Below are 25,626 nucleotides of genomic sequence, written 5' to 3' on the forward strand. Positions count from 1 at the left end.
GACCCCCCCCCCAACACACTTACGCAAACACACACAGAGGAGGCTATTTAGTGCTGTGCGTTAAGGCAGACCACCCAACAGCAGACCAGAGAAAGGCAGCGTTTTCTTGTAAGCCACTTCTTGTTTACTCCTCAACATGTACTATAAGCCCTCTGTGTGTGTTTTGTGTGTGCGTTAGCTGATTTACTGCCTACTGGAGTGAGGAATGTTTGAAATTAGTATTCCAGATTTTTTCTGAAATATTTCCCAAAACCAATCTGTACAGAGATGCTACACAGAAACTCATTACAATATTTTGACTGGAGGACCCATAAGAATCATTAAGAGGAGAGGGGACAAAGTGGTTTTCTTCCTCTTCCTCCTCTTTTCTCTTTGTGTTTGGGTGTGCAGGCTGCCCATGGCTGCTCCTCCAAATCTCTGTTTCACCCATATTTGAAAGTGCTGTGAAGGGGATTTCCCACCGCACACTGTCAGGGTGGATGTCCCTCACCTCTTGGCTCAGCTACAGCTCCGTCACTGTCGTTTTCTAGGTCAGCTGCTGCTTCTCTACCCATGTCCTTGGTTGGAGGGCAGACAGAATGACACACACATACACACAAATACACACAGTACACCTTAATGCCTGCCAGCAGGAGCCAAGCCACCCATGGGGATAGCAGCGAGGGCGGGCTGTACCTGTGCAGTATATCTCTGTCGTGTGTGTGCACTTTTAGTGTAAGAACATGCTCTGAATTGGAGCTTAAACTGTTGACCTGCATCTCAGTGCCAGGCATGTGCACACACGGCTGACCCGTATCACTTCTCCTCAGAGACGGGCTTAATACACCTGGACACGCACACACAAACTCAAGCACACACCTCTAACATCCCTGCACACTGACAAATGTGAGCTCCTCTGTTCTGTCAGGAACACCTGCAGCTTAAGCTTACAGTGCAGACATATATCTGTGTCTGACAGCCAGCACTTTAACCTCATAGTCTCTGTTTCATTTTAAATCCAGTGTGCCACAGTACAGAGACAACAGGAAATGTCACTGTCCATATATGGAGCGACACAGAGAGTTCTGTATACAGCACAGTCACACATTATTAGGGCAATGATACATATTTTATTATGTTAGCTATGACCTCCAGCATACTATGGAATGAAGTGTTTACTTAGGGGTTAAATTGCTGCCTGCCAGCTTGAATTTGAGCGTGTTGACATTTGCATCAGATGAACAGTGTAATTATAGCCATATTTATCCATAATCCCCTATAAAGTACTCGGACAAGCTCTCATAAACATATATATATATATATATATATATACACACACACACACACACTCGCACGCGTGCACGCACACTTAGGTTCTGATTTGTTACGTTTTATAAGCTGTTAGATCATCTTGACTCCAAACACAGTGCCACGTAGACTACTTGTATTTATGTAAGCGTTTAATTTAAGATATACCCAACTGCTAAACATTCTAGATGGACATATCTTCCCTTCTGTGCTTATCTTATAAAAATAGAGCTGTCTAGCAACCATAATATAAAGCTGATACACAGACACACTGTCATACACACTCTGTCTAATCCTGCCCCCTATCTTGACTAACCAGACACAATGAAATAAACTGTCAACCACGCTGAATATAAGCTAGAGGCAGATGCTGCTGGAATGCAAGATGCACATTGACGTTTTTGTCCAGGCACACCTTCAGCTTGTTTGTTGTGAAAATAACAAGTAAGTCAAGATGGCCGGCAGCCCAGTCCAGAGGGGACAGATTGGTCTCCAGAGAGCTGCAGCAAGTGCTCTGAACTCTTGTTAACATAAGCAAATGTGCCTTTGAAGTACCCAAGAATACGTTTTTTTGAATTCATGAGCGTAATGAATTCCTGTCTTCCAGTTGTAACAAAATGCATTAAAAGTGGTCAGATTTAAAGGTTTCCTAATTTCTCTTCTGCTTCATTTTTTAACCAGTCCAAGTGCCCGGCCCTGCTCCTAACCTGCAGGCTGTGTCGAACACGCCGACCTCTGTCTCTCTGAGCTGGGACAAGCCTCTCACTGGCAACGGAGAGATTGTTACCTACAAGTTGTACTACACAGACAAAAGCGTTGGCAACGAACAAGTAAGATGTCTCCAGTCACTCAGCTTTATTTATCTGTTCATAGAAAAACCCAAAAGCAGATGATATGACCTCACCTTTTCAGGTATCTCACACATAAGCAGGTGTTGGTGTCCGTTGCTCCAGAAGAATAATCTGACCATTATGACCTGATCATCATTTTTTCATCAAAATGTTTCCTTGTGTATTTTGCCTTTATTCTATTGAAAATGACATGTTATTTAATTCACTCGAAATAAATGTAAAGGTTGAGCAGAAACATTCAACTTATGTCATTGTCTCACTTTGCAGTTTAGTACTTTATGTAGCTGACGCTTGATTTTGCAGGGTCCATTGAGTAAAAAGTGTATGATTGCATACTCTAATGTAAATTGTGATGAAGTCCCCAGTCATTTGCCAAAAGACTCTTTGTGCTGCTTTTTGGTCACACTCTTGATCCCACATCTCATACAAAAAACACATCCTGTGCAAAAATAAAACAGATATGATTCACCCAGTTCTTCTCTGCAGGTCTAACTCTGTCACAAGAGGGAAATCTAGCTGCTTAGATATTGAGTCAGCCCCAGCAGTAGCAGTGTGCAAGCCAGTGAGGCATTAAAAACCCTTTAATATGATAATGGATGAAACGTCAGCCAGTGCACTGAGTAATGAAGCCTCAGCTCCCTGGAGAAGAGAGCCAGAGATGAGGTAAAAAAAAAAAAAAAACGGATGAGATGAAGAGAAGGATGAGAAGAGAAAGAGGAGGTGAAGGAAACGGAAGGAACGGGATGAAGTTAAAGAGATACAGAGCAGAAGGGACATGAAATATTAAAGGATAGGAGAAAGTCAGGAACGGCATACGATGCCTCTTCAAGGGTGATGTGGTCACAGGCAGTCATCTGACCAGAGTTCAGAGGTTGTGATTGGACTGCTCTGGCAGCAAGATTAGTTTCACGTTAGATCCACAAAATTTCCTCTTTTGACTCAAAATGTCACAGAAGCATAGAACTGAATGCAAATTAGGAGCAGGCCGGCGTGCCCAATTTGTAAAGCAAAAAGTCGCAATCACAGACGGCATAATTTGTGTCTCAGTGGAAGATGACATTTTTACACAGAATTACAAACTGAAATGTTAGTGCGATGAAATGATGAAAGCAGGCGTCACATAAATCACATGTTAATAAAGTGGAAGTTCTTATTTACAGCATTTTACATCCTTGTTAAACTTGAATGCTAAAATAGTAGTATTTTTACTGCATTTATGAGACAAACTGGACTCCGAATTTGTCTTATCTTATTTTCCAGGAAATGTTTTTTAATAATAAAACACTTACCCTATTCAGATAAGCTTTACATCATTTATTCCATTTTCATCTCGTCTTTACATAATGAAAATGTCACTTATCTGACAGTTTTGATATATATGAGTTGAAGACAATGATAGGTATTTGTTGTCACACAATGCTGTTTTTGAATTTTTAAGAAACTGGCTTGTAAAATTTTCTCTTCCTCTCTTTCAGGACGTTGACATAGATGGTCAATCCTACACCATGACTGGGCTGAAGAAGAACACAGAGTACAGTTTCCGTGTGGTGGCCAACAACAAGCACGGTCCAGGTGTCTCCACTGAGGACATCGTTGTTCGTACCCTGTCTGATGGTCAGTTGGTTAATGGAGAGAACATCTGCCAAGATTGGGTTTAGCTTTTAAGATTATTGACTAATTGTCAATTAATTGTCTATTTGCACCCAGGTGAAAATAGTCACACGGCAACTATTTGGCTATTTTACACCTGTATGGAATGCCCGTTGGCTCCCTAAGCACTATATTAATTGCGCCTTAAAAAACCGGTGTAGAGGACAGCACAAAATGTTGCAATGTGCTGTTTAAAAAGCACCACACACTGGGTGGCATCATAAACATAAACATATATTCTACTGTTATAGACACTTGGGTGTTAATAGCTACATTGACAATCTACCCAGGGTGCAAATAACATTATTAGCTACAGATACTTGGGTGCAAATAGCATTTGCCTTATCTGAGAAATCATTTCAGCCCTACTTAGCCTATATGTCTGTGTTCTGTTTCGTTTTATGCCGAATGAATTGTGTTTTCTTCTGTTTCACAGTACCAAGCGGCCCTCCTCAGAACCTCACTCTGGAGGTCCAGAACTCAAAGGTAACTGAACAGGAGGCCACAGTTGGAAGAACCTGTAACCTGTGCTCAGGATTTTTCTCTTGTCTTATTGAGGACCTAAAAGCAGTCGCGTTTGTAGCACACACTTTCTCAGGTGCAACATAGAAACAACAAATGCAGCTAAACTCACAGACTAGTGTACAGTGTATGTAGCTGCTACACCAAATACACAAACACTCACACACACAAACAGTTGAACGGATCCATAGCCTGCAAGCCAGGACACTGCTGTTTCTTTATGTGATTAGCTGCGTCAGAGGCCTGTAGCCCCAGCTGGTTAAGAGGGTGTGTGAACCCTCATCGATCCACTCATCGCCAGGAGAGTTGCCTGTCAGAGGGTTTTAGCCTCTATATAACTCTCCATCTGCACAGGATCTGGCAAAGAAGCCCAAAGCTCAACTCTAAAATGGATTTGAAAAAATATTATCCTGGGAGAAACTGGCATGCTAAAAATGATACTCAGGGAGTTAAGGTATGGGATGGGGTGATATACAGGTCAAAGAAGTGTAGACATTCCAGTTTTTTGGATGTCAAGTTACTTAACTGTTGTTTCAACAGAGTTTAAATTTTACATATTTCAACATGTAATTAAGTTCTGCTTTACAATTGAACTCTTATTTCAAATGAAAATAAAAATTCAACCAAATTGGGCGAATTATCAAAGATGTCTTTTTAATGTCTTTTGACTTTTTAATTGTCAAATCAATGCTTATTGAGATACCCTTGTAACAGCCATTTCACCATGTTGGTGAGCTTGTTTTTTAGGTGACAGGATAAATAGAACAAATCCACAATCCGCTCTGATTAAACAGGAAACTGGCCGCGGCTGCCTATGTTTTCAGCCATTTCATCTTCAAACAGGGAGCTGTAGGCGTGTTTATTGTATATTTCCACTCGGATGATGGATTACATTTTTACAAAAGATGTTTCTCACTCATGTTAGTAAGACAGCAAACGCAAACAGAGAGCACCAAAGAGGAGAAGATACGGAAAACCTCAGGGTGCCTGCAGACTATAAAAACAGCAGCCAGCATTTTTAGCCCTTTGCTGGTCGATGCAGAGAGAGAGAGAGTAAGAGAGAGAGAGAGAGAGAGAGAACTGTCAAAGCAGACTTGAAAAAAAAAAACTGATAGAAAATCCTATCACACATTACCAGCTTGAGTGAGAACTGGCCACCCAAGCTGAGGGACACTCAGCAGAGATTTGTGGGGCGGAAAAAAATCTCTCATGCTAATGTTAAGAGTAAAATAAAGACAGCTCACTCTGTGGAAAGGATAGGATTGTTTTCTGAATGGATAGCATTCATCCAGCTGTCCCTCCCCAATTAGACCCAGACAAACCAATTTAAAACTGTGAAACAAACATCTGGCATCCTTTATTCCTAAACATTATTAAAATGAGTCATAATTTTTTTTGTCTGTGTTGTCATTGTGTTTAATTCTGAATGTAAACAGCCATCAAGTCAATAATTTATAGATATAAAGTATTTATGTAATTAGTTGTTTTGATGTGCCCAGCCAAATGAAACTGGAAAGAAAGCTAATTAACGTGCATTTCATATTCAGTCCCCCTATTTGGGTCTTGTCAAGCAGAACCTCACATCTTTTACCTGCAAGAAAACTCATGGTTTTGTGATCTTATTTTTCCTTCTGGCATCTGCCTTCTCACTTTTCCCTTGTGAATTGCCAAAAGTCAATTAAACAGGTTTTCATGACTGGGGAAAAGACAGGAGAAAAGCAACACACATACCAAATTGCCGCTGATAGTGTAATAAGAAAAATGGAAATAATTGAACACACTTAACACAAATTTAATTTGTGCAATTCCCTCAGCTCAGCTGGGGAGGAGCATGTGCGTGCCCTGTACATGTATTCACGCTTTTGTGCTTCAGTGCGACAGTGGGGAAGCGTTAATTAACTCTTCTCCCACGCTGAGCTACCCCCAACCTATCTCTTCAAACACACACGCGAAAACTCAGATGCATGAATCCCACAACAGTGCAGCGTAGGCCCGCCAGCTAAAGTCCTGCATTCATCTCTGTCTCAGTGTCTCTGCAGGGTTAGTCTGACCACACACACACACACACACACACACACTTCTACATGTACACACATTCACACCTGACTCATCAGGGCACCTCCTTCTATTATTATTGTGTTTATTTCTTCCTAACGCATCAGCCTGCACTGCATCATCCATTCTCAGAGAGGTGTTTGTTTTTGCGGGGCCCTCCCTTTTGCACCACTGTCAGGTGGAGGGGAGGGACAGGTAAGACAGTGTCTCTGCCAAACAGAACAGTAAACCTGCTGAGTTGCGTTAACACAACTTGCAGATGCCAAGGTTTGTGAGAACGTGTGATGCTACCTGCTAAACCATGAGGTCACCTTTACAGCTGCAGACCCAAAATCAGATGGTTCCACATGTGCTAAACATGATGTTTTGTCTCATCTGACTCTTGTCCTGATTTTCCCCCCTCAGAGCATCATGCTTCGCTGGCAGCCCCCTCCCCTTAACGCCCAGAATGGGGAGATCACCGGCTACAAGATCCGATACCGAAAAGGATCCAGGAGGAGCGAGGCGGCCGAGACCACCGGAGGCACCCAGCTTAGCAAGCTCATTGATGGTAATGGACCGCGATCGAGCAGTTAGCGCAACTTTACCAGCCCGTGTCAGAATAAAACTGTACCTGCTGTATCATCAGTCGGAGATGTTCACTATATTCCATGGCTAATGTTGTGACAAAGCGTTTGGTAAACTCAAATCAAAATCTTCCAGCTTTGTTGTCTTCCATCGCAGTTTCTCAGAAAGACTTTTCCATCGATCACCTGCAGGTGGGTGCAAATGTGGTGCATTTATTAGTGCACGAGTGGGTGGAGAGAAGCTGTAGAGCTTTAGTGTTCAGACCTAGTATTGTACATCCAGTTAAATACAGTTTGTGTCTAGATGTAGATCCAGCAGGAAGTAGGCAACAGTTCACACTTGGCATTAAAATACATTTTAAATGCATCTCGAGTCAACGTTTGTGGAGAAATTTCACTTTGCTGCTCATATTTGGTTTTGTCTGTGGGTAAAGTTTGACTCCCTGGGATAGACTGTGGACCTCAAACAGTACAAGCTGGGAGAGGCACCAGCCTTTTCCAAACCTGCATGAGATAAGTGGGTAAAAGCGATAGTTTGAAGTTATGGATGGTCAACATTGATTGCTGTGAAAAAGAACAGAAACATTCATAATACATAAAACCTATGGCTCCAGGAAAGAAATATTGTCACTGTTTGCATACAGGAGGGATAAATGCAAAAAGAAAAGTGACAAAGCAGAGAAATGGGGAGGAGTGTGTGTCAAAAAGGCTGAAAAGTCAAACATGGAGTTCCAGTAGTGGTGGGGACATCCTGACATTTACACTACACTACACTACAGTACAGACAAAGGGATCCCAGACTTCCTCTAAATGTGGCCTGCGTGACTGTGTCCCACTGTGTCCTCAGTATGTCTTGAGGTGTGTTCACAGTTAAATTTAGAGCTGTCCACTTGGTTCACTTAGGCTGAACAGGGATATAGAAATGGTGATAGCAAACAGTAATTTGTGCCCTTGACTCAAACCACTTTTCTGCAAATGGATATATTTTCATATGATTGTTGAACATGATAATTTAGGATTGCAGACCTAGAAATAAAAGTAATGTTCCCTTTCAATGCTTTAGTTTAATCCAGACAAATTGACAGTAAAGCTTTTATGCTACCAGACTCCATTTCATCTGTCTATGAAATGGAGTGAAATATGGTGAAATATTTCTGACACGCTGCAATATTTAAAATCTTGATCTTGAGTTTGAAGACATGTCTGGGTTGTTATTTCTAGTTAGTCTGTTAATCAACATCTAGATTTCATCTAAATACGGAGGTGGAGTTACACGCCTCACTGTACCCTAACATTACCCGCCGCTACCACCAAAATATGCACAATATCACCACACAGACACACAGCAATGGTGATTAATATTAGATGTTGTCTCAGCAACTTTCAAGTGGCCCGGCCTCATGCTGTGTGCTGCATCAAAGAGAATATACACTTAAAAGTTGATTTTTCAGAACATTCTGGGGGGTGAAACAGAGGAGTGTTTGTTGGTTCAAAAGCATTTAGAGGGAGATGTTGTAGCCTTGGAGGCAAGGATGGTTAGGCAGGCTTCAGAAGCTACCCCCAAGGGTGGCCCAGAATAGGGGGTACAGAGAGAAAAGACGACAGGATTAGCATGTAGCATGCAAATGGGACAATATGACAATGATGAAATTTTTTTTTCACAGCAAATTAATACAGCAACACATCATTTGTCAGCAGGCGTTCCCCTCTTTTCTGAATACCAAATCTGGCACCCAGCAGTGAATCGGCTCTTTCTGAAGGAGGCTTAGCTTTAAAATATGAACGAATCCAGACTCAGAAAGTTGTTTTTCTACTCTTTTTAGCTCCTAAGTTTTACACTTTTTACGCTAGCTGCTGCTGTCCAACTCTTCTAGATGGGAGATACATTTTTACCAAAGGTGAAAAATAAATCTCAATCACCTCCATGATATCGAGTAGAAAAGAGAATTAATTGCACCACAGAAAATTTCACTCGATCCTTCCCAAGGCAGACTTATAGATTTTCTCTTTAAATTGTGCGCAGAGGTGTTGGGCATCTGTTTAAAATATTTGTGTTTTCAAAATATTTATTGTGTCTGCAACTTGAAACCCCACTTGACCAGCCGAGTGGAGAGCACCAGTAAATTCTAAAATCAAATCAAGCCTGAGAAAGAGTGTGTTTTTTTTATAATGAAAAGTTTTTTTTATTGCTACTTGAGATTCAGTTTGGCCACCGCTCAGTCTAAACACCCCAGCTTTAAATCCTAACCTGCTTGTGTTGCCTGTCCAGGTCTAGAGCGTGGCACAGAGTACTCCTTCCGGGTGTCGGCCATGACGGTGAACGGCACGGGACCGGCCACCGACTGGACCACGGCGGAGACATTTGAGAGCGACCTGGATGGTAAAAACAGCTGCTTTACTCGGTTCATACAGACTGAACCAGAACCAGTCAGCTGGTTTTCAGATTGTGTTTTTTACTGCTCAGTGACTAGTCTTTTTCATCATTCAATCAGCTGGTTCTCGACTGGAACTGAAGAACTCAGCTAAAGTTTTTCTTGCATTTCCCTCACCAGAATCACGTGTACCAGACCAGCCCAGCTCTCTGCATGTCCGACCACTGATCAACAGCATCGTGGTGAGCTGGACGCCGCCAGAGAACCAGGACATTGTGGTGCGTGGTTACACCATCGGCTATGGCATCGGCAGCCCCCATGCTCAGACCATCAAAGTAGACTACAAGCAGCGCTACTACACGATTGAGAACCTTGGTAAGAACAAACCACTGTGGATGATTGTTTTTGTTTGCCTCTGTTTGGATGGCTTGAGTTCTGTTTTTATTGAAATACTGATTTTTCTTTTTCTTTTTTTTTTTCATCACTCACACAACTACTTTGGAGGATTTTAGGTCATCTGTCAAATACCACCAGTCATGACCTGTGGGACTCCTTGTCTGTATTTAAATCATTACAGTACAGTTTTCTTACTTGATCTACATGATTTAACCTCTTCCCACATTTTACACTATTCTAATAAAGTCATTACGCAATTATAAAAACATTTTAATGACTTATGAGCAAACATACACAGACAGACACACAAACACTATGAAGCGATTCATCTGTAGGTCATAGCGAGTGTTTAGAGAATTAATGAGATCTTCTCCACCACAGGCCTGAGCCACTAATTACACAGATTGGCCTAATGGGGACACAGTAATTAAAGGCCGTAGTGTTTGAATAAAGCAAATTAGTTCTGGTGATTTTTCACACTTGCTGTCATCAAACCAAGAGAAACTTCAACATAAAGTTTTACTTCACTAAACAGTTCTGCTGGGTTCTGTTCTTGCATTAGTGCCGTTTTTTGTTTTGCATAGGACGAGTTGAACCCTTGAGAAATTGGCACAGATAATGTTCAGTATTCAGATCAAACAGCTTCTTAATAAACCTCAAGGAAGCAGCTTATTTCAGTAAGGAGGGATCTCACGACACAATTACAGATTTTGTTCTATGGAAAAATCCATTTTTGTCCTACTGTGTCCATTACACCAGTCACATTCTGTCATTGGTTTTTATCAATGTCATAATTAATCGCCATCAGCAATGCACCAGTAATCAAAGGCTCAGGAAGGGGTCTGGAAGTGGATTATGAGTTAAAGAAACCATCTTAAAAATTCAAGAGATTTAAGGGAGGAAATGTTGCAAAATATCTATATATGCATAATTAAAGCCCTCATTACAATCACAGTGAGAGAGATGATTGTATTCAAATACTCTCTCTGGCTAATATTGCAATTATGAGTCGAGACTCTCGAGAGTTTTGGCTTGATTAGATGGCTGCATCAATTTATCTCGCTCTTCTCATCCCTCTCTCTCTCTTCTCATCTCTCTCACTGCTCTATGTCTTTATCTCACAGACCCCAGCTCCCACTATGTGATCACTCTGAAGGCCTACAATAACGTGGGTGAGGGGATTCCTGTGTATGAGAGCGCCATCACCAGACCACAGTCAGGTAGGAGCTACGACCATCTGAATCTACACCACAAGCTGTTACCTGCTTACCTGAAAATATGGTGTCTCTCTTTCATTGTGATACACTGCAAAGCAAGAATGCAGTCATTTCATTTGTATTGTCTAATCTATGGGAAAAACTTAAATCCCTTTAACTGTGTTCCCTTTTGCTCATACACAACAGTATTATGGGATATAGAGTACTCACACTGTACAGCTGTAGTCACAAGTCACTAACCCCCTCAAAAAAAGACTCCGACTGACTCTTTGCTCACTCTCCTGAGATCAATATCAGACAGACTGTGTCTGGACTCCAAATTACCGAAGAGATCACGTGACTCCATGGAGTCTCACTGCTCTAATTAACTCTCTTCTTCGAGTCTCTTTTTAAATTCGAATTCAAATTTTGCCCCTAGATTACCAGTTATCCTGATAGTAGATTACATCGGATAGGCTCCTCATATATTAATGGAGCAGATATTCTAACTAGAAAGCATAGCCAGAGATATTATCAGAGAACATACTGGGTTCAGAAGGGACACATCCAATCCTATATTTAGGCCAGATGCAGGATAGCAGATTCAGTAAAGCAAAAGCAGAGATGTTGCATTGTAGCTGCTGAACTTTATTAGCCAGAACAAGCCACATTTCAATCCTTCAGGGGCTTCATCCAGCAAAAGAATATTTCATGTACCTCAATGCAGAGCCCAACTGATAACAGCAGCATATTTTTGCCCAAGATTGCACGACAGTATTGCCTAAGGTACTGTATGTTTAAGGTGATTTAGAAACTGTTGGTACATCAGAGAGCAAGTTTATTTTTCAGTTGCAAAATGTCAAATTTTAAGATTGAAAATGTTTGTTGATGTTATGTGAGGTGAAGGTTCCTGGATTTTGTAAACTAATTTTTTCCAAAGACATATGAGACACAACATGATGAGACCGTGGTCCATTAAAGACAAAAAAAACCACACAGCACAAGAGAAACAATACAGTGACATGGATTCAATTCCTGCCTCATGTTCCCAGTTCAGTCATTTGTCCACAGAGTTGTTGTCCTAATTATATTTGTACTATATTTGTTTAATAGTGGTATTGGCCTCAAAATTCTAGTAGTCAGTCAGTCAGGCTCTGTGACACAGCTATCTTTGCCATCTCTGTACAATAGAAAGAAACAGCTTTGTTGTACTTGTCTAGAGAATATGGACAATCCAGCTTAGTTTCCACCCACACAACCCATAATTCTTAAAGCCTCAGATCACAACCCTGTTAACAATTCGATATAGAACTTAAGTCCCCATGCAGTCTGCTTTTAAGTGTGAAACACTGCCAGTTAGACTGCATGTGAGAAGGGTTCACACAGTTTATGTGACAGTGTCAGAAGACAACCAGCCCATGCTCCCTGGGGTGTCGCAGAATGTGGGCTGCGCCCGCCTCCTCTCCCATCCAGCCTCCCACCTCCCTGCTCAGCCTTGATCACTCCAGTTTGTCTCCGCTGCAGCACTATTGCACCGCCAAGCTTGAGAGGGGTGGGATGCTGGATGACATGAATCATGTCAACACGCTTCAAGGGGGGGTGGCAGTCTAAGTGTGCACATACACCCGCACACTGTCATACTGTACATTTCTCTCTGTGAAACTCTCTCTTCCTCATATCCTCTCACACACACACACACGCGCTGCACACATGCAGACCCCCTGTGGTGGCTTTGGCAACCCTTCGTCAGATCCAAAAGTTTCCTCTCAAAGCAGAACCAAAGCCCACCACCATCGTCTGCTGCTGAATCCTCAGGGGCGCGTTCCCTTCCTGCCAGTTTGTTCAAGACGGGATTAAAAAGACGAGCTGACCTACATAGTACTTTTACTTTTGAAAAAAAAAAAAAAACTGAGGAGAAACTTGGTGAACTTAGGTTGAGAGAGTACGAGGTTGAATATGTTAAAAATACTCTGATATATTAACTGATATTCAGGAAATGAAGGATTTCACCCCATCTGTAAAATGTTACAAAGGTAAGTCAGCCCCTTTGCCAGAGTTTATTCTGGTTGTTAATACTGAAGGCTATATACTTCCAAGCTGTGTAAAGAAATGCAGCTCCAAAAATCTCAGTCTCTCCACAACCACATGAATCCTTGGATCTCCATCGTGCACATAAACACACACACACACACACACAGAAACTCTGGCTCAATCTTGGGAATTTAATGAGGGCAGCCCTGTACAAAGAGGTGTCAAATAGAGCGAGGAGGAGGAGAGGAGAGGAGAGGACCCATAAGTGATTGAGGAGGAGTGTCATCACGGGTGACTGACCAGAGCTTTTCCTTCCATTGCATCCAAACTGAGGACAGAAGCAGGAGCAGTGAAACCAGTGGCCAGGGGGCCATCTTGAAGAGTTTCTCCCTAGTATGCTGCTCAGAAGCTGCTTGTTGGAGCCCCTGTTTCCCTCTCACAGACACACACACTTACACACTGGGCTTTATGGGATGTAAGCACCATACACATACAGTCAAGTGGTCTTCGTGCAAGCACGTACAGTACACAGTCACTGACAAAATCAGATAGTTAAGCCACAGGTTGTTGCTACGCAACATACTACATACCATTTATTGTGTCCAAGTGCTGGACTGTGCTTTGTATGAGGGCCTTAAAGGTGAAAAGCACTGAATGAATTCAGAGCTTAATTGCTGAACATATGGATATGATGTCATATGCATAAAGTCAGACAGATACAGATAGACAATGTGTCAACCATCAGATTTCTACTGCTTTTAGCATTGTGGATAATATCACAAGTCAGTTATGGTTTTTTTGGGGGGTTTTTTGTTTTGTTTTTTTACATCAGTATGATTTAGTATTTTTTTATGGCATTAGTTAAAAAAAATAATTTTCATATGGTTATTTTAGAAAATTAACTATATGGTGACATATCCTAATAAAAAATGACACATGCCAGCATAGAAGATTTTAACTGTATTAACATTTACCACTGTTTTGACATGGCTACAATCAAGACATGATCAACTGTCAACTGATGATAACACTATGTGACTTACTGAAGGCCTGTCTAATTATAGGTTTTCCAAAGACGGTGAAAATTAATAATAATAGTTTTGTTTTTTTTAAAAGCGACTTAGGCAAAAGGCTTGTGTCATTTCATCATCGTCACCTTAAAAAATTTCAAAATAAAATTTCAAAAGGTCTTTTTAATAATAAATAGAGAAGACTCATTTTAGTAAAGATAACATACAGGACACCATAATGCTTGTTTGGTACTAATTAGAACATGCAACACAGCAGCTGATAAATAAAAAAGCAATAAAATGTAGTTGGATTATTAGTTTTACATTTTATTATGATTGTACTGTCATTCTTATAGGAGAGATGTATGTTGGTGATTATTTAGTACTAATTCAAAGAGTGACTGTGGAATCTGCAATAGACGAGAAATACCAAGCCCTACCTTTCACTGCAAGCTTTTCAACCAACGCCTTTGAGCCTCAGAACAGAAACAGGACTCAGCACATGCACATCCAACCATCACTTGTCCGTGACCCTTTCCTTTTCTCCTCTCTGCCTGCAGGCTCCATTACTTAAAGCCCCAATATTCTTTCCACAGTTTTCCAAGGACATGATGCCACCTTGTCAACATTTCTCTGCACAGGGGGAATTGTTTCACTGTCCTTCCGTTCCTCCACTTTGCATTGAAATGTGAATAGGCTTGTGATGTAAACATTTTAGTGCTGCATCTTTCTGAAAAGATTGGTTCAATACTTTGATGTGCAAGTTTGAAAAGTTGGCTATAGGATTGTGGGATCTGCTCTCACTCTACTTTTCCCATTGACTGTAGTCTTTTCTTATGAATAGAGAATCTGTTCCTCTCTCTCTGTAGTGCTACAGTAGATATTGATAGAACACCACATACTGTACAGTAGCTTCTATAGCAACCAAGTCTGTAGATCCGTCTTATTGTAGAGGTCAGTGTCTGTTTTTCTAATAGAATCTTCTCTCTCTTTCTCCTCACCCTTCCCAATCCCATCCCTGTTGCACTTTCTTTACCTCTTTCCTCCTCCCTCATCGTTGTCCTTCATTTTAACTCATTAACCTCATTTTCCCTCCCTGCATCCTGTTTTGACTTCACTGCCTGATCAACCACGCCACGCTTCTCCTTATGTTTTAATTTTGGTCATTTTAATTTGTGTGCATGCATATGGGTTTACTGCCTGATGTGCAGACCCCATAGACCCCGATGTTGACCTGTACGAACTCTTCCATGCTCCATACACCCCAGTACCAGACCCCTCCCCCATGATGCCACCTGTGGGCGTTCAAGCCTCCGTGCTGAGCCACGACACCATCAGGGTGACCTGGGCTGACAACTCGCTGCCCAAGAACCAAAAGATCACAGATAACCGCTACTACACAGTGCGATGGAAGACCAACATCCCTGCCAACACTAAAGTGAAGGTAAGAGATCATTTTACAGTTTTAAAAGTATCGGATTGTATCGAACCTCATCGTGTTGTTCTCAATCATCCGAGGATGATTTCATCAACAGTTTAATTTTTGTGCTCAGAGTGAACTCAGGCCTGTTATTGCTGAAGCTCATTCACCTTTTTCTGGTTTACCTCAGCACTTTTATGCTCAACTAACATGTTTACAACTGAGTCAGTAAATCTCAAATCATTTCACTCTGATCAAACTTTAATACTGTTCCTTCATTTAATACTGTACGATTTCTCTGTATTTCAGTGCAGTGGGACTTTGTGCGTGCCCTCAGACCTACACTTAGCATAGAGATGTATTGATGCTGAAAATAAAAAATTAACATCATGTCAGGATACACTACAGGTTGAAAGTTTTCAAACACCTTGAAACATTTACATGATTTAATGTCTCAGTGTTCCTGAAGTTAAAGCATAGAACAAAGAAATAATAAAGAAAAAATCCTAAATTCACACATGTTTGGCATTCTTGTTTGGAAAGTTCGTCCTAGCACTGTTGGAGAAGTTCTCCAGTGCATCCCAAACCAGCTCGATGGGGATTAGGTCTGGAGATTGTGCTGGTCCTCCATCATGTGAAGCCACCATCTGGTTCTTTTCTTCTGTTTTGGCTCATTATCTTGCAGTAGGATGAAACTCTGACCAACCACACTGTCTTCCTTTGTTACTTTTTTTTTTTCCTCACCATTCTGATATCAACATACAGTACTATACTGCAGACCAGTATTATCCTAATAATGCATCAGAGGGTGTAGCGTGTAGTAAAGATTTGCTCCAATATTGCCTTTGTACAGACAGAGGGGGTGTAAGTCATCAACCTGGAGGAACAGTTTGCATTAACCTTCAAGGCTTCATTTACTTTCATTGTTGTAGGAAAGCTGCAAGTTAATTTCTTCATCCATAAAAAAGACCTGTTTTCTATTCAGGTTTTTGGTGACCTAAACTTTTTTTTTTTTTTTTTTTTTTTACCTTGAGCTGTCTACCACTGATCTATAGTTATTCACTGGACTTGAACTACATAATTTCAATATACACTACACAAATTGGGGTGTTCTGAAACATTTGACCGGTAGTGTATAAAACAAAGTATTTCCACGGCAGTTTCGAAGCACAGTGAAAGCATAATGCTGGTATCTGTACCCAAGCAATAATTTATTTTCATCCAACTTTCAAAGCGTGAGGAAGAGAAGTGGTCACTTTACACAATGTTTTGCAACCATGTCAACATTATCTTAGGTTGAATTAGTCACATAGAAGTGAAGTCAACAGAATTTATACAAACAAGTTATTTAGCAGCTGGATATTAACAGACTTTGTGTTTGCTTGGTAAAGTGCTTCCTCTGTTGCTTCCTTTGAAAGATTGTCTGGAGGCTCAGCTCGGCAATTGGCTGAGTCAGCTCATCTCCGTCTAGAACTGTAGGTTTAGTGGTTTAATTAAACCATAAAGGCGTCAACAGAGTGAGTTAGGCTACAGCCTTTTGATGACTGTACAGTAGTATTTTCATTATCTGTCAAAGTTATAATCCTAAAGATTTACATCCTGGGTAATTTAGGGACACCCGTGGTTTACAGTTGTAATAGAAAGCGCCCTCTAATGCTACAGCTGACGCTCGTCAAGCAGCTTCTTTGTCAGAAATACAACAGAGGAGCAGGTGGTGTGTGTGTTTACAGTGCAGCCAAACAAACGCGTTTTGTTTTGAGCAGCAGCAACAGCAACCCAAAATGTTTTGTTTTGTAGATGCATTTTTGATGAGCAATTGCAGTCAGTGCTAATCATGGTGACAGATGTTTTTCCTGTGGCTGCGTCACAGTTAAAGCCACTCTGTGTTCTGCCAGTAGCAGCAGTAGGAAATGATGCTTTCAGCGACTTTACAGAGTGAACAGTAAACAGTGAGGCTGATATCAAAAACACTCAAAACACCAACACTGGATTATGTACTTTTATTGTTTCATGTGAACTGAATTACTGAATGAAAATACATTCACTGGCAGAAATCATTACAAAGACCTTGCCAGCTGTAAATACCAAAAATTGAGTTGAACTTCATGAAAACCTTGAGGATTATAACTTTAATATCAGTATTATATTGTTCATTAAATGATCATCGTTTCTGCTGAAACTGTCTTCAGATTGCCTGTTTTTGTTGGACCAAAAATTCTCACATCTGAGAAAATGAAACAGGTATATTTTTGATTGAGTAATGAAACGGTGATAAAACGGATTAGTCATCATTTAATTTCTGTTGAGTAGTTATTATCCTGAAAAAGCTCATTTTCCAGAGTTGACGGTCAGTGAAATGATGAAGTGCAACACTGGAATATTACACTGATTTGCTGTGATCGGTGTCATACAGATGCAAAGCTAATGTCACTGTGTGTGCAGTCATGCGCCTGAGTGTAATGTATTAAATAGAGTACAAATATTTGTAGTGAGTCACAGTCAGCCGAGCCTGAAACACAGTGTTTGAGGTTCAGCTTCTAATTCTTGCAGCTCAATTATGATGATTGCTTATCTACAAATACCGGATGACTGTGTGCGTGCGTGTGTGTGTCTTTGGGTGTGTGTTCATGGTTGCATGCATTTGTGCAAACGTGTGACCGAGCAGAGCTCAGATAAAGGCCTGCGTCTACTGTTAAATTATTCAGCAAGGAAAGGACAAACTGAGAAAGAAGATGTAGATCTGACAGTGCATTCTTTATACAGCTAACTGAGAAGGCGTGCACACACACACACACACACACACACACACACACACACACACACACACACACACACACACACACACAGAGCAGCTAAATCTTGTACAGGATGCTCACACTCAGCACTTTGTCAGTGGTTGGCCTTGATACACAAGCTTCTACCTGCCATTTCCTGCCAAATATCGAAACAGATTTATGATTTATTAATTGTTAATCAGAGCAAAATGAAAGGGAACAACAGGACAGGTGGTCTGTGATTATGATGTTATGCAACAAATTCACAAACAGAAAGCAAATCCACAACTACATGATATACAGCTCAGCCTGCTTCATGCTTAAACTGCTTTGATTCTCACAGTGTGACAGTAATTAAAGAACTCGACTGGCTCATTATGTTTCTGTCCCATTAACTAAATCCAAGACATTAACAAGTCTGTTAGTTTTTTTTTTATAAACTGTGCAGTGTGGACTCAGAAAACTACTTCCTGCTGTATATATGGTAGCTTAGCTGTCAAGCGCTGTCTAACCAACAGTAATGCTTTCACCTTAATGCTGCTCTTCGTCATGTCCTGTCTTCTGTTAGAGCGAACCCAGACAAGCTTGTACATTATTGAAGAGACAACTGCTCTCAAACTGGCTGCATGTTTCTAAAGAACAGAGTGTTTTCTCTTCCTATCCTACTGCCCTCTGTTTGACAGCCCCCGCTGGAGAACTGTACCTTTGTCATAGCACGCAACGTTATAGATAGGACTGTTAGAGACCGGTGGGCCTGACTCTGTGCTGCTGCGACCCCCAGCAGGCTCAAGCTTTCTTCTTATGACATGAGTTACATAACTCAAGACTTTACATTTGCTGACTGTAATTTAGAGATTTCAATTCCACTCAAACATGAAATGTATTTGTGAAGCCAGTAAGACATTCTTGTTGGTAATCTGCCACATTGGTTTTACAGCTTATTTACACTTCTCTTTGTGTGACACTGTATTTCAGACCAAACATGATAAAGCACATCACAAAATGTAAAAGGTTGTGGTTCTACTTCATGGCCAGTATGTGTAATGTATCCTAAAACATTCAGACTGTTAATTATCTTTGGATATTGATGGACACAAAAATAAATGACACCTGTCTTGATAATGGAATAATCACTTTAAAAGTTTTTTGAGCAAAAGTGTCACAAACTCCATTTTCCAGCTTCTCACTTACATTTTGCTACTTTTGTGTCTTAACTGGAATGAAACTAATATATTAAGGTTGTAAGTGTTAGTCAGAGAAAACAAGAAATCTGGCTTTACAAAACTATGATGGGTATTTTTCACCATCTGACGTTTTATAGCCTAAAACAAAATCAGCAGACTCACAGACGTATCAATAAAAAAAGTAATTAGAGTGCTAGAAATGATAAAATGAGTTTATTCTCGAGAATAACTTTTGTAACTTTTTAATAACTTTCTCTTTTGACTCCTTGGAGACTTGATCGGTGTTTGGTGAAATGTAATCTGCCATCACACAAACTGAATTCATATTTATTGTTTGTTGTGTGTGTGTGTGTTTGCCTGTCTCTCCCTAGATGGCCAACACCACCAGCCTGAACCACATGGTGACGGGTCTGAAGCCCAACACACTGTACGAGTTCTCCGTCATGGTGACCAAAGGCCGCCGCACCAGCACATGGAGCATGACTGCACAGGGCACGACATTCGAGACCAGTAGGAGCTCCCCTCCCCACACACACACACACACACACACACACACACACACAAATAACTGTGCAGAAACACACAAGATGTACATGATCACAAGGACATAAACGAAGAGCATGTCCAGTTTATCGAGCCCCTGGCGGGCTGGGAGTAATATTTCATTTTCTGCAGCACAATTGGAAGGAGAGGACACTCCTGAGGAAAATCAAGCTGTCACTGCACAGTATAAACCAAACACACAGACAAAGGTATTTATCAATAAACCTCACATTAGCTTCAAGTGAAACTGAGGAAACCTGCAGCAAATTTGGTGATTTCGGGACATAATTTCAGCACTGCTCTGGACTAACCCTGCCTCGATCCAAAATCAAAATGCGCAACGGACTAATCGTAAAATAAATGATGATAATGAGAATAAAAATAATAATAGATAATTATGCACTTATGTGTCAAAAATAATTATTTGTTCACATTTTTCTCTGGATTTGCAGACTGATGACCAGGGGTCTCGACCTGAGGAGCAATAGAGCCACAAACCAAGACCTGACTCTTTTATGGGTTCAAGCTTAAAGAGACAAAACACATTTAATTTTGGTTTTGCTTCTCTGTTCCATTTCTGTTCATCTTACATGGGCACAACTTCTTATGACCTTATGTTTTGCACAGTAATAGTAGGACAGTGAATTATTACTTTCTCCCCTGAGTCAGCTGAATTAAAATCGTATAAATTGACTGTATAGGTGTTAAAATTACCCATAGCAATATAAAGTCCCTTTAAACGACCATTGAAATTATACCGTGCCCTGCGTATCTGTTTATGATTCCTGCAGCACTGTGTACCTAATGGATACTATAACTTGCAAGCTGGAAAGCGTCAGTGCCCATACTTCATTGTAAAGCGTAAATGCTGCGTTAAAAGATGCTTCACAATAAACCTGACATTAAAAACACAAATAAATTTTATTTAAATCCACTTCCATGTGTGCAGTATTGAACTGAAATTTACTTGGTGTGGAACTTTGTGCTGTTTTTATAAAAGAGAGGAGAAGAGCCAGTTTTCATTTCAGCCCAGCCAGGGGTTTATTTCGCAGGTATTCAAAGGGATGGTATATACGGGATCATACACACACACACACACACACACACACACACACACACACACACACACACACACACACATACACAAGTACAAGTACAGAAACAAACTATAGATTGCTTTTGGGTGCAGGAGAAACACTTCTGACATAAAATATGTGCTATTCAAGGACACACACACAGTTTGCTCATATCTTCTAGGAAAAGAAGGTAGTGAGTCCACCATGTTGATGAATTTAAAACTAAAAATTCTTCCATCTTGACCCTTTATCTGACCCCCTTGTCAACACAACAAATGTCCTGTCTCAATCCCCTCTGCAGTTCCCAGCTCCTCTCCAAAGGACGTGACTGTGGTGAGCAAAGAGAACAAACCTCGCACCATAATTGTCAACTGGCAGCCTCCCTCTGAGGCCAATGGAAAGATCACTGGTGAGTCTCAAAATCCGGTGTTTCTGGATGGAAAGAAGAAAGATTTCTGACTTGCTCTCTTTAATTTGAACCATTTAGACGTCTTTGGAACAACTCTCCACAAAACGCTGACTAATGAAATCCCCTTTAGACTGAGAATTGATCCACACGAACTGATTAACATATGTAAAATGTTCTTGTAGTTGAATTGTAGTTCTTACTTTGCACAGCGTTAAATCCACTGAAGGTTAAAGAATTTGTGTCTGTCTTTCTCACCTTCCCTGTTGTAGGCTACATTATCTACTACAGTACAGATGTCAATGCTGAGGTCCATGACTGGGTTATTGAACCAGTGGTGGGCAACCGTCTGACTCACCAGATCCAGGAGCTGACGCTGGACACCACCTACTACTTCAAGATCCAGGCCCGTAACTCAAAGGGCATGGGCCCCATGTCTGAGGCCGTAAATTTCCGTACTCCAAAGAGTAAGTCTCCATGATGGGCTAGAGACCAAGATAAGAAGTTGCACCCTCCCGATGGCCCACTCATGTTAAAAGAAAGTATTATGATACATCTCAGGGTCCATTTTGTGTTTCGTGTTGTATATTTTATATGTATCATAAAGTGAGAGACTAGCTGGTGAAGAAAGTCAAGAGCGAGTCAGATGTTTTTTGTAAAAGCTCTCTGATGAGCTCTAAAAGGAGAATCAATGTTGGCTTTACTGGATTTTTCACAAGCCGGGTACACAACTTCAAATGAATGCGAATGATGCTCTGATGTTCTGCTCCGAGTCTGATGGATGTGTAAATAGACAGCTGTCAAACATACCACAACAGCTTCATCAGACAATGATATGTCAGGGCTTTGGGTTTGTTATTTAGTTATATCAGTTAACGCAGCTTAAAGGTTTGACTTTCACTGGCACAACAAAGGTCCTCATATCACAACAAGTATGATCTGGTAAATGGTTTGCATGGTTAAAATATTTCATCACACAAAACCTTTTGTTATTATATCAGATCACAACTCAAAATCCCAAACTGATGATGTGTAACAATGCGCTGCTCAGCCAGTATTGTTTTTTTTTTCTCTAAACTAAACTATCAACAAATCATATGATGTGTCAGTCCTGACTTTTCCAGTAAACACTTAAGACAGATTCTCCTGATGAATTTGCTGTGAGAAAGTTTCATGAGAGCTGAGACAGGCATGTTTCCCAAGCCTTGCTTATTGGTTTGGGATGACCAAATTACTGCAAAGTCTAGTCAGCAGTTTGCACCCAGCTCTTAATGCAAGAAGTCAATTAGGTTCAGTTTAATGGTGCTGCAGACACCTTGTTTTATTTTGTGTTTATCTGAATATTTTGATGAGCAAATGTTTACTCATGGGGTGTTTAGTAAAGTAGTTTAGGACTTTTGACCTGGATTTATAGCAAACAGTCATTAATTTTTATTTAGATGCTTTGCTCCTAATGTCAGCTTGGCTGTGTGTGAGGTACACTCTTGCTGTTTGGTTTTCTCACTATTTCTCATTCTTCTAGTTTTGCCCCTCTCCTCCTCCTTCTCCTCCTCCTCCTCACAATTCCCATCTCGTGCTTTAATTCAGTCTCCCTCGCTGCTCTTTTCAGCTAACCTGTTTTTTGCTTTTTATTGTCTCTCCCTCCCTGCTCTCCTTTGGCCTGTTAAGCTGAGTCCTCTGACAAAATGGCTAATGACCAAGGTAAACTGCCCCTCCACACTGTATCTTTCACTGCTGGCTCTGCACCTCATGTATTTCTCTTTCTAAAGATTTCCATCTTCTGGGCTGATGAAAACTTGGGCTGCATGACTGGCAACATCAGTTTGTTTGTATTTGTAATTTTCAGATGATAGTGTATCTCATGAAGGTTTGACAGAGGCATAAATGTTAGAGTAGAAGAGACCATATTCTCACTCGACAGTTTCAGTAGAACATATTTTTTTCTGTTTTGAATCAGCTTCAAATCCACCGAAGCCAGGGCTTCCGGGTAGCCAGCATCCACATGACCCTGGAACTGCAGTTGGTAAGATTTTCCTCCCACCCGTCTTTTTTAACTGTCCTGTTCAGCTATCGTACTGTCAGTCAGACACCAGAGCAGTTGGAATTTTAGATGAAAATTAGATCCTATTTCTCTGACAGTGCATTTAGAAATTGGCAATTTGAGCTGATTTGTGGTTCCATCTTTTTGTTGTAGTTTGAGTAGATGTGGCACTTTCCCCTGTTAGCAACCCCCCCTGTGTATTTATAAATGTCTCTCTAGTCTAATCCAGTCTTTCTCCTCTCGAGGTAAATCAGGGGTTGGAAGTAACAGTGAAAATCACATCCTGGTCATTGTCATCATCATCTCAGTGGGAGCCTTCACCATCATAGTGGTGGTGGTGGGGGCCTTCCTGTGCACAAGGCGCACCACATCCCACCAAAAAAAGTAAGATACTCAGTCACACCATAACCTTTATTGTCCTCTTTTCGTTTCTCTCTCTAAAATGTATCTTCTAGCTTTTTTAACTTTTCATCACTTCAGCCACTGTGTCATTTTCATCACCACCTGTGTTCTCCTCTGCAGGAAACGGGCCGCCTCAAAGTCCTCAAACGGCTCCCACAAATACAAGGGAAACTCCAAGGACCTGAAGCCACCTGATCTTTGGATTCACCATGAGAGGCTGGAACTCAAACCCATGGACAAGTCACCTGAGCCCAACCCAGTCATGACTGAGACTCCCATCCCCCGCACATCACAGGACATCACCCCGGCTGACAGCGGCCTGGACAGCAACCCCCACCTGCAGCAGAGGCGCAACTCCTATCGTGGTCAGTCCTGCCCAACGGGGAAGACTTAATATTTGATGTTATGGGAAAGAGATCAAAGGGAAATGTCGCCCGTGCTGCCTGAGCTCACATGCATGATAATACTGAGCAAACTTCTTGAGTTTTGCTGGCAGACAGGAAACTACATTTTGAGAGCTTGACTATGAATACAGTGGTTTTTTTAGGCAGGAAATGTGCTAATACCCTCAGGTTTGCTTCCAGGAGCATGACTGGAGGAGTCTTGGAGAATTTGCGGTGGTGTTTTTGTTTCACAAGTCAACACTTGTCTTTCCTGTTGTTTTTTTCTGTGATTATCATGCAAAACATTTCATGCTTTTCATACATAATGCCCATTACTTGTCATTATTGCAGTGCTGCAAGCACACACTGCCACTACTACAACTTCCTGCAAGCTCAGTAAATCCACTCAATATATTTAGTTCACAACAAAAGAGTGTGAGAGTATTCTGGCATTTAGAGGTGCAGTCAAAACCCAATGATAACAATTAGATTAAGGATCCTGAGGTCTACAGATGGATCATTCGCAAAAAAAAACAGCAAGAGAGTAGCAGCTGTTTCTTATTGGCTGGTTTCCATCGTACTTTTTAGGCCACGAATCAGAGGACAACATGTCTACACTAGCAGGCCGACGGGGGATGAGGCCTAAAATGATGATGCCTTTTGACGCACAGCCGCCTCAGCGTAAGTGTGTGTGTGTTTGTGTGTGTGTGTGTGAGAGAGAGAGTTGGAGAGAGAGAGTTCTGATAAATGTTGGCTTTTAGAATTAGAGCTCAGAAAAGAATAATCAATTTTCAAATATAGCTCATTATATTTTTATGTCCAATCGAGGGAACAAGTCCATTTCATGCTTCCCACAAAATGTTCATTTTTATTGTTTGTTTTTCTAAATTTCTTTCTTCCTGAATTTGGTGACTGACAGGGAGGATATTGAAGTGTGTTTATTACAGAAAGCTGCCTGTCTGTGTAACTCACCAGCAATACTTCCACATCCACATTCATTATTACAGCTGGTTGAACATCTCATCCTGTCTGTGTGTGTGTGTGTATCCATGTCCATTTCCATTCACAGCTGTGATTAGTGCTCACCCCATCCATTCCCTTGATAACCATCACCACCATTATCACATGGGCAGCCTGGCGTCGCCAACACGAAGCTACCTCTACCACCAGGGCAGTGGGCACCCACGCCCGCACGCCTGTGCCACCCCCATCTCCCATCTAGACAGGGTGGACTCTACAGGTGAGACAAGACACTGTCCTCTGCTGGACAGCTGACGCACAGAGCAGGACAGGGAAGTCACATCTGCTCATACTCATTCATTTGCTCATTCATCCACATGCAGCTTCCATTTTGTCACATTCATATTTTAGTTTTCCAGACTGTCGCTAACCCCTCTTCTTTGACCTCCCTGCTCTCTCAGTGTATTTTTTTATGCTGTCCTCTTCTCACCTCAACTTTTA

At 41.2% G+C, this 25,626-nt stretch overlaps 1 protein-coding gene across 11 annotated transcripts in view; it reads left to right on the forward strand.

The window, feature by feature from the left end:
- Positions 1-25,626, forward strand: part of neo1a (neogenin 1a) — a 155,789-nt gene that overhangs the window by 125,551 nt on the left and 4,612 nt on the right. For 4 of the 11 annotated variants that reach the window (XM_071489221.1, XM_071489230.1, XM_071489226.1 and 1 more), the window contains exons 10-26: positions 1,969-2,117; positions 3,614-3,752; positions 4,225-4,274; positions 6,771-6,915; positions 9,201-9,311; positions 9,484-9,678; positions 10,824-10,919; positions 15,148-15,380; positions 19,686-19,824; positions 21,235-21,342; positions 21,612-21,806; positions 23,008-23,040; positions 23,297-23,362; positions 23,626-23,764; positions 23,903-24,147; positions 24,754-24,846; positions 25,235-25,405. In XM_071489221.1, the coding sequence (XP_071345322.1) occupies positions 1,969-2,117; positions 3,614-3,752; positions 4,225-4,274; positions 6,771-6,915; positions 9,201-9,311; positions 9,484-9,678; positions 10,824-10,919; positions 15,148-15,380; positions 19,686-19,824; positions 21,235-21,342; positions 21,612-21,806; positions 23,008-23,040; positions 23,297-23,362; positions 23,626-23,764; positions 23,903-24,147; positions 24,754-24,846; positions 25,235-25,405 (2,307 nt within the window). The remainder of the gene's footprint in view (positions 1-1,968; positions 2,118-3,613; positions 3,753-4,224; positions 4,275-6,770; positions 6,916-9,200; positions 9,312-9,483; positions 9,679-10,823; positions 10,920-15,147; positions 15,381-19,685; positions 19,825-21,234; positions 21,343-21,611; positions 21,807-23,007; positions 23,041-23,296; positions 23,363-23,625; positions 23,765-23,902; positions 24,148-24,753; positions 24,847-25,234; positions 25,406-25,626) is intronic. The other 7 variants (XM_071489225.1, XM_071489232.1, XM_071489222.1 and 4 more) reach the window with 6 other exon arrangements.

The sequence above is a fragment of the Trachinotus anak genome, unplaced genomic scaffold, assembly GCF_046630095.1.
Source record: "Trachinotus anak isolate AG129_WGS33_773 ecotype Australia unplaced genomic scaffold, CSIRO_AGI_Tana_v1 ptg000011l, whole genome shotgun sequence".
NCBI lineage: Eukaryota > Metazoa > Chordata > Actinopteri > Carangiformes > Carangidae > Trachinotus > Trachinotus anak.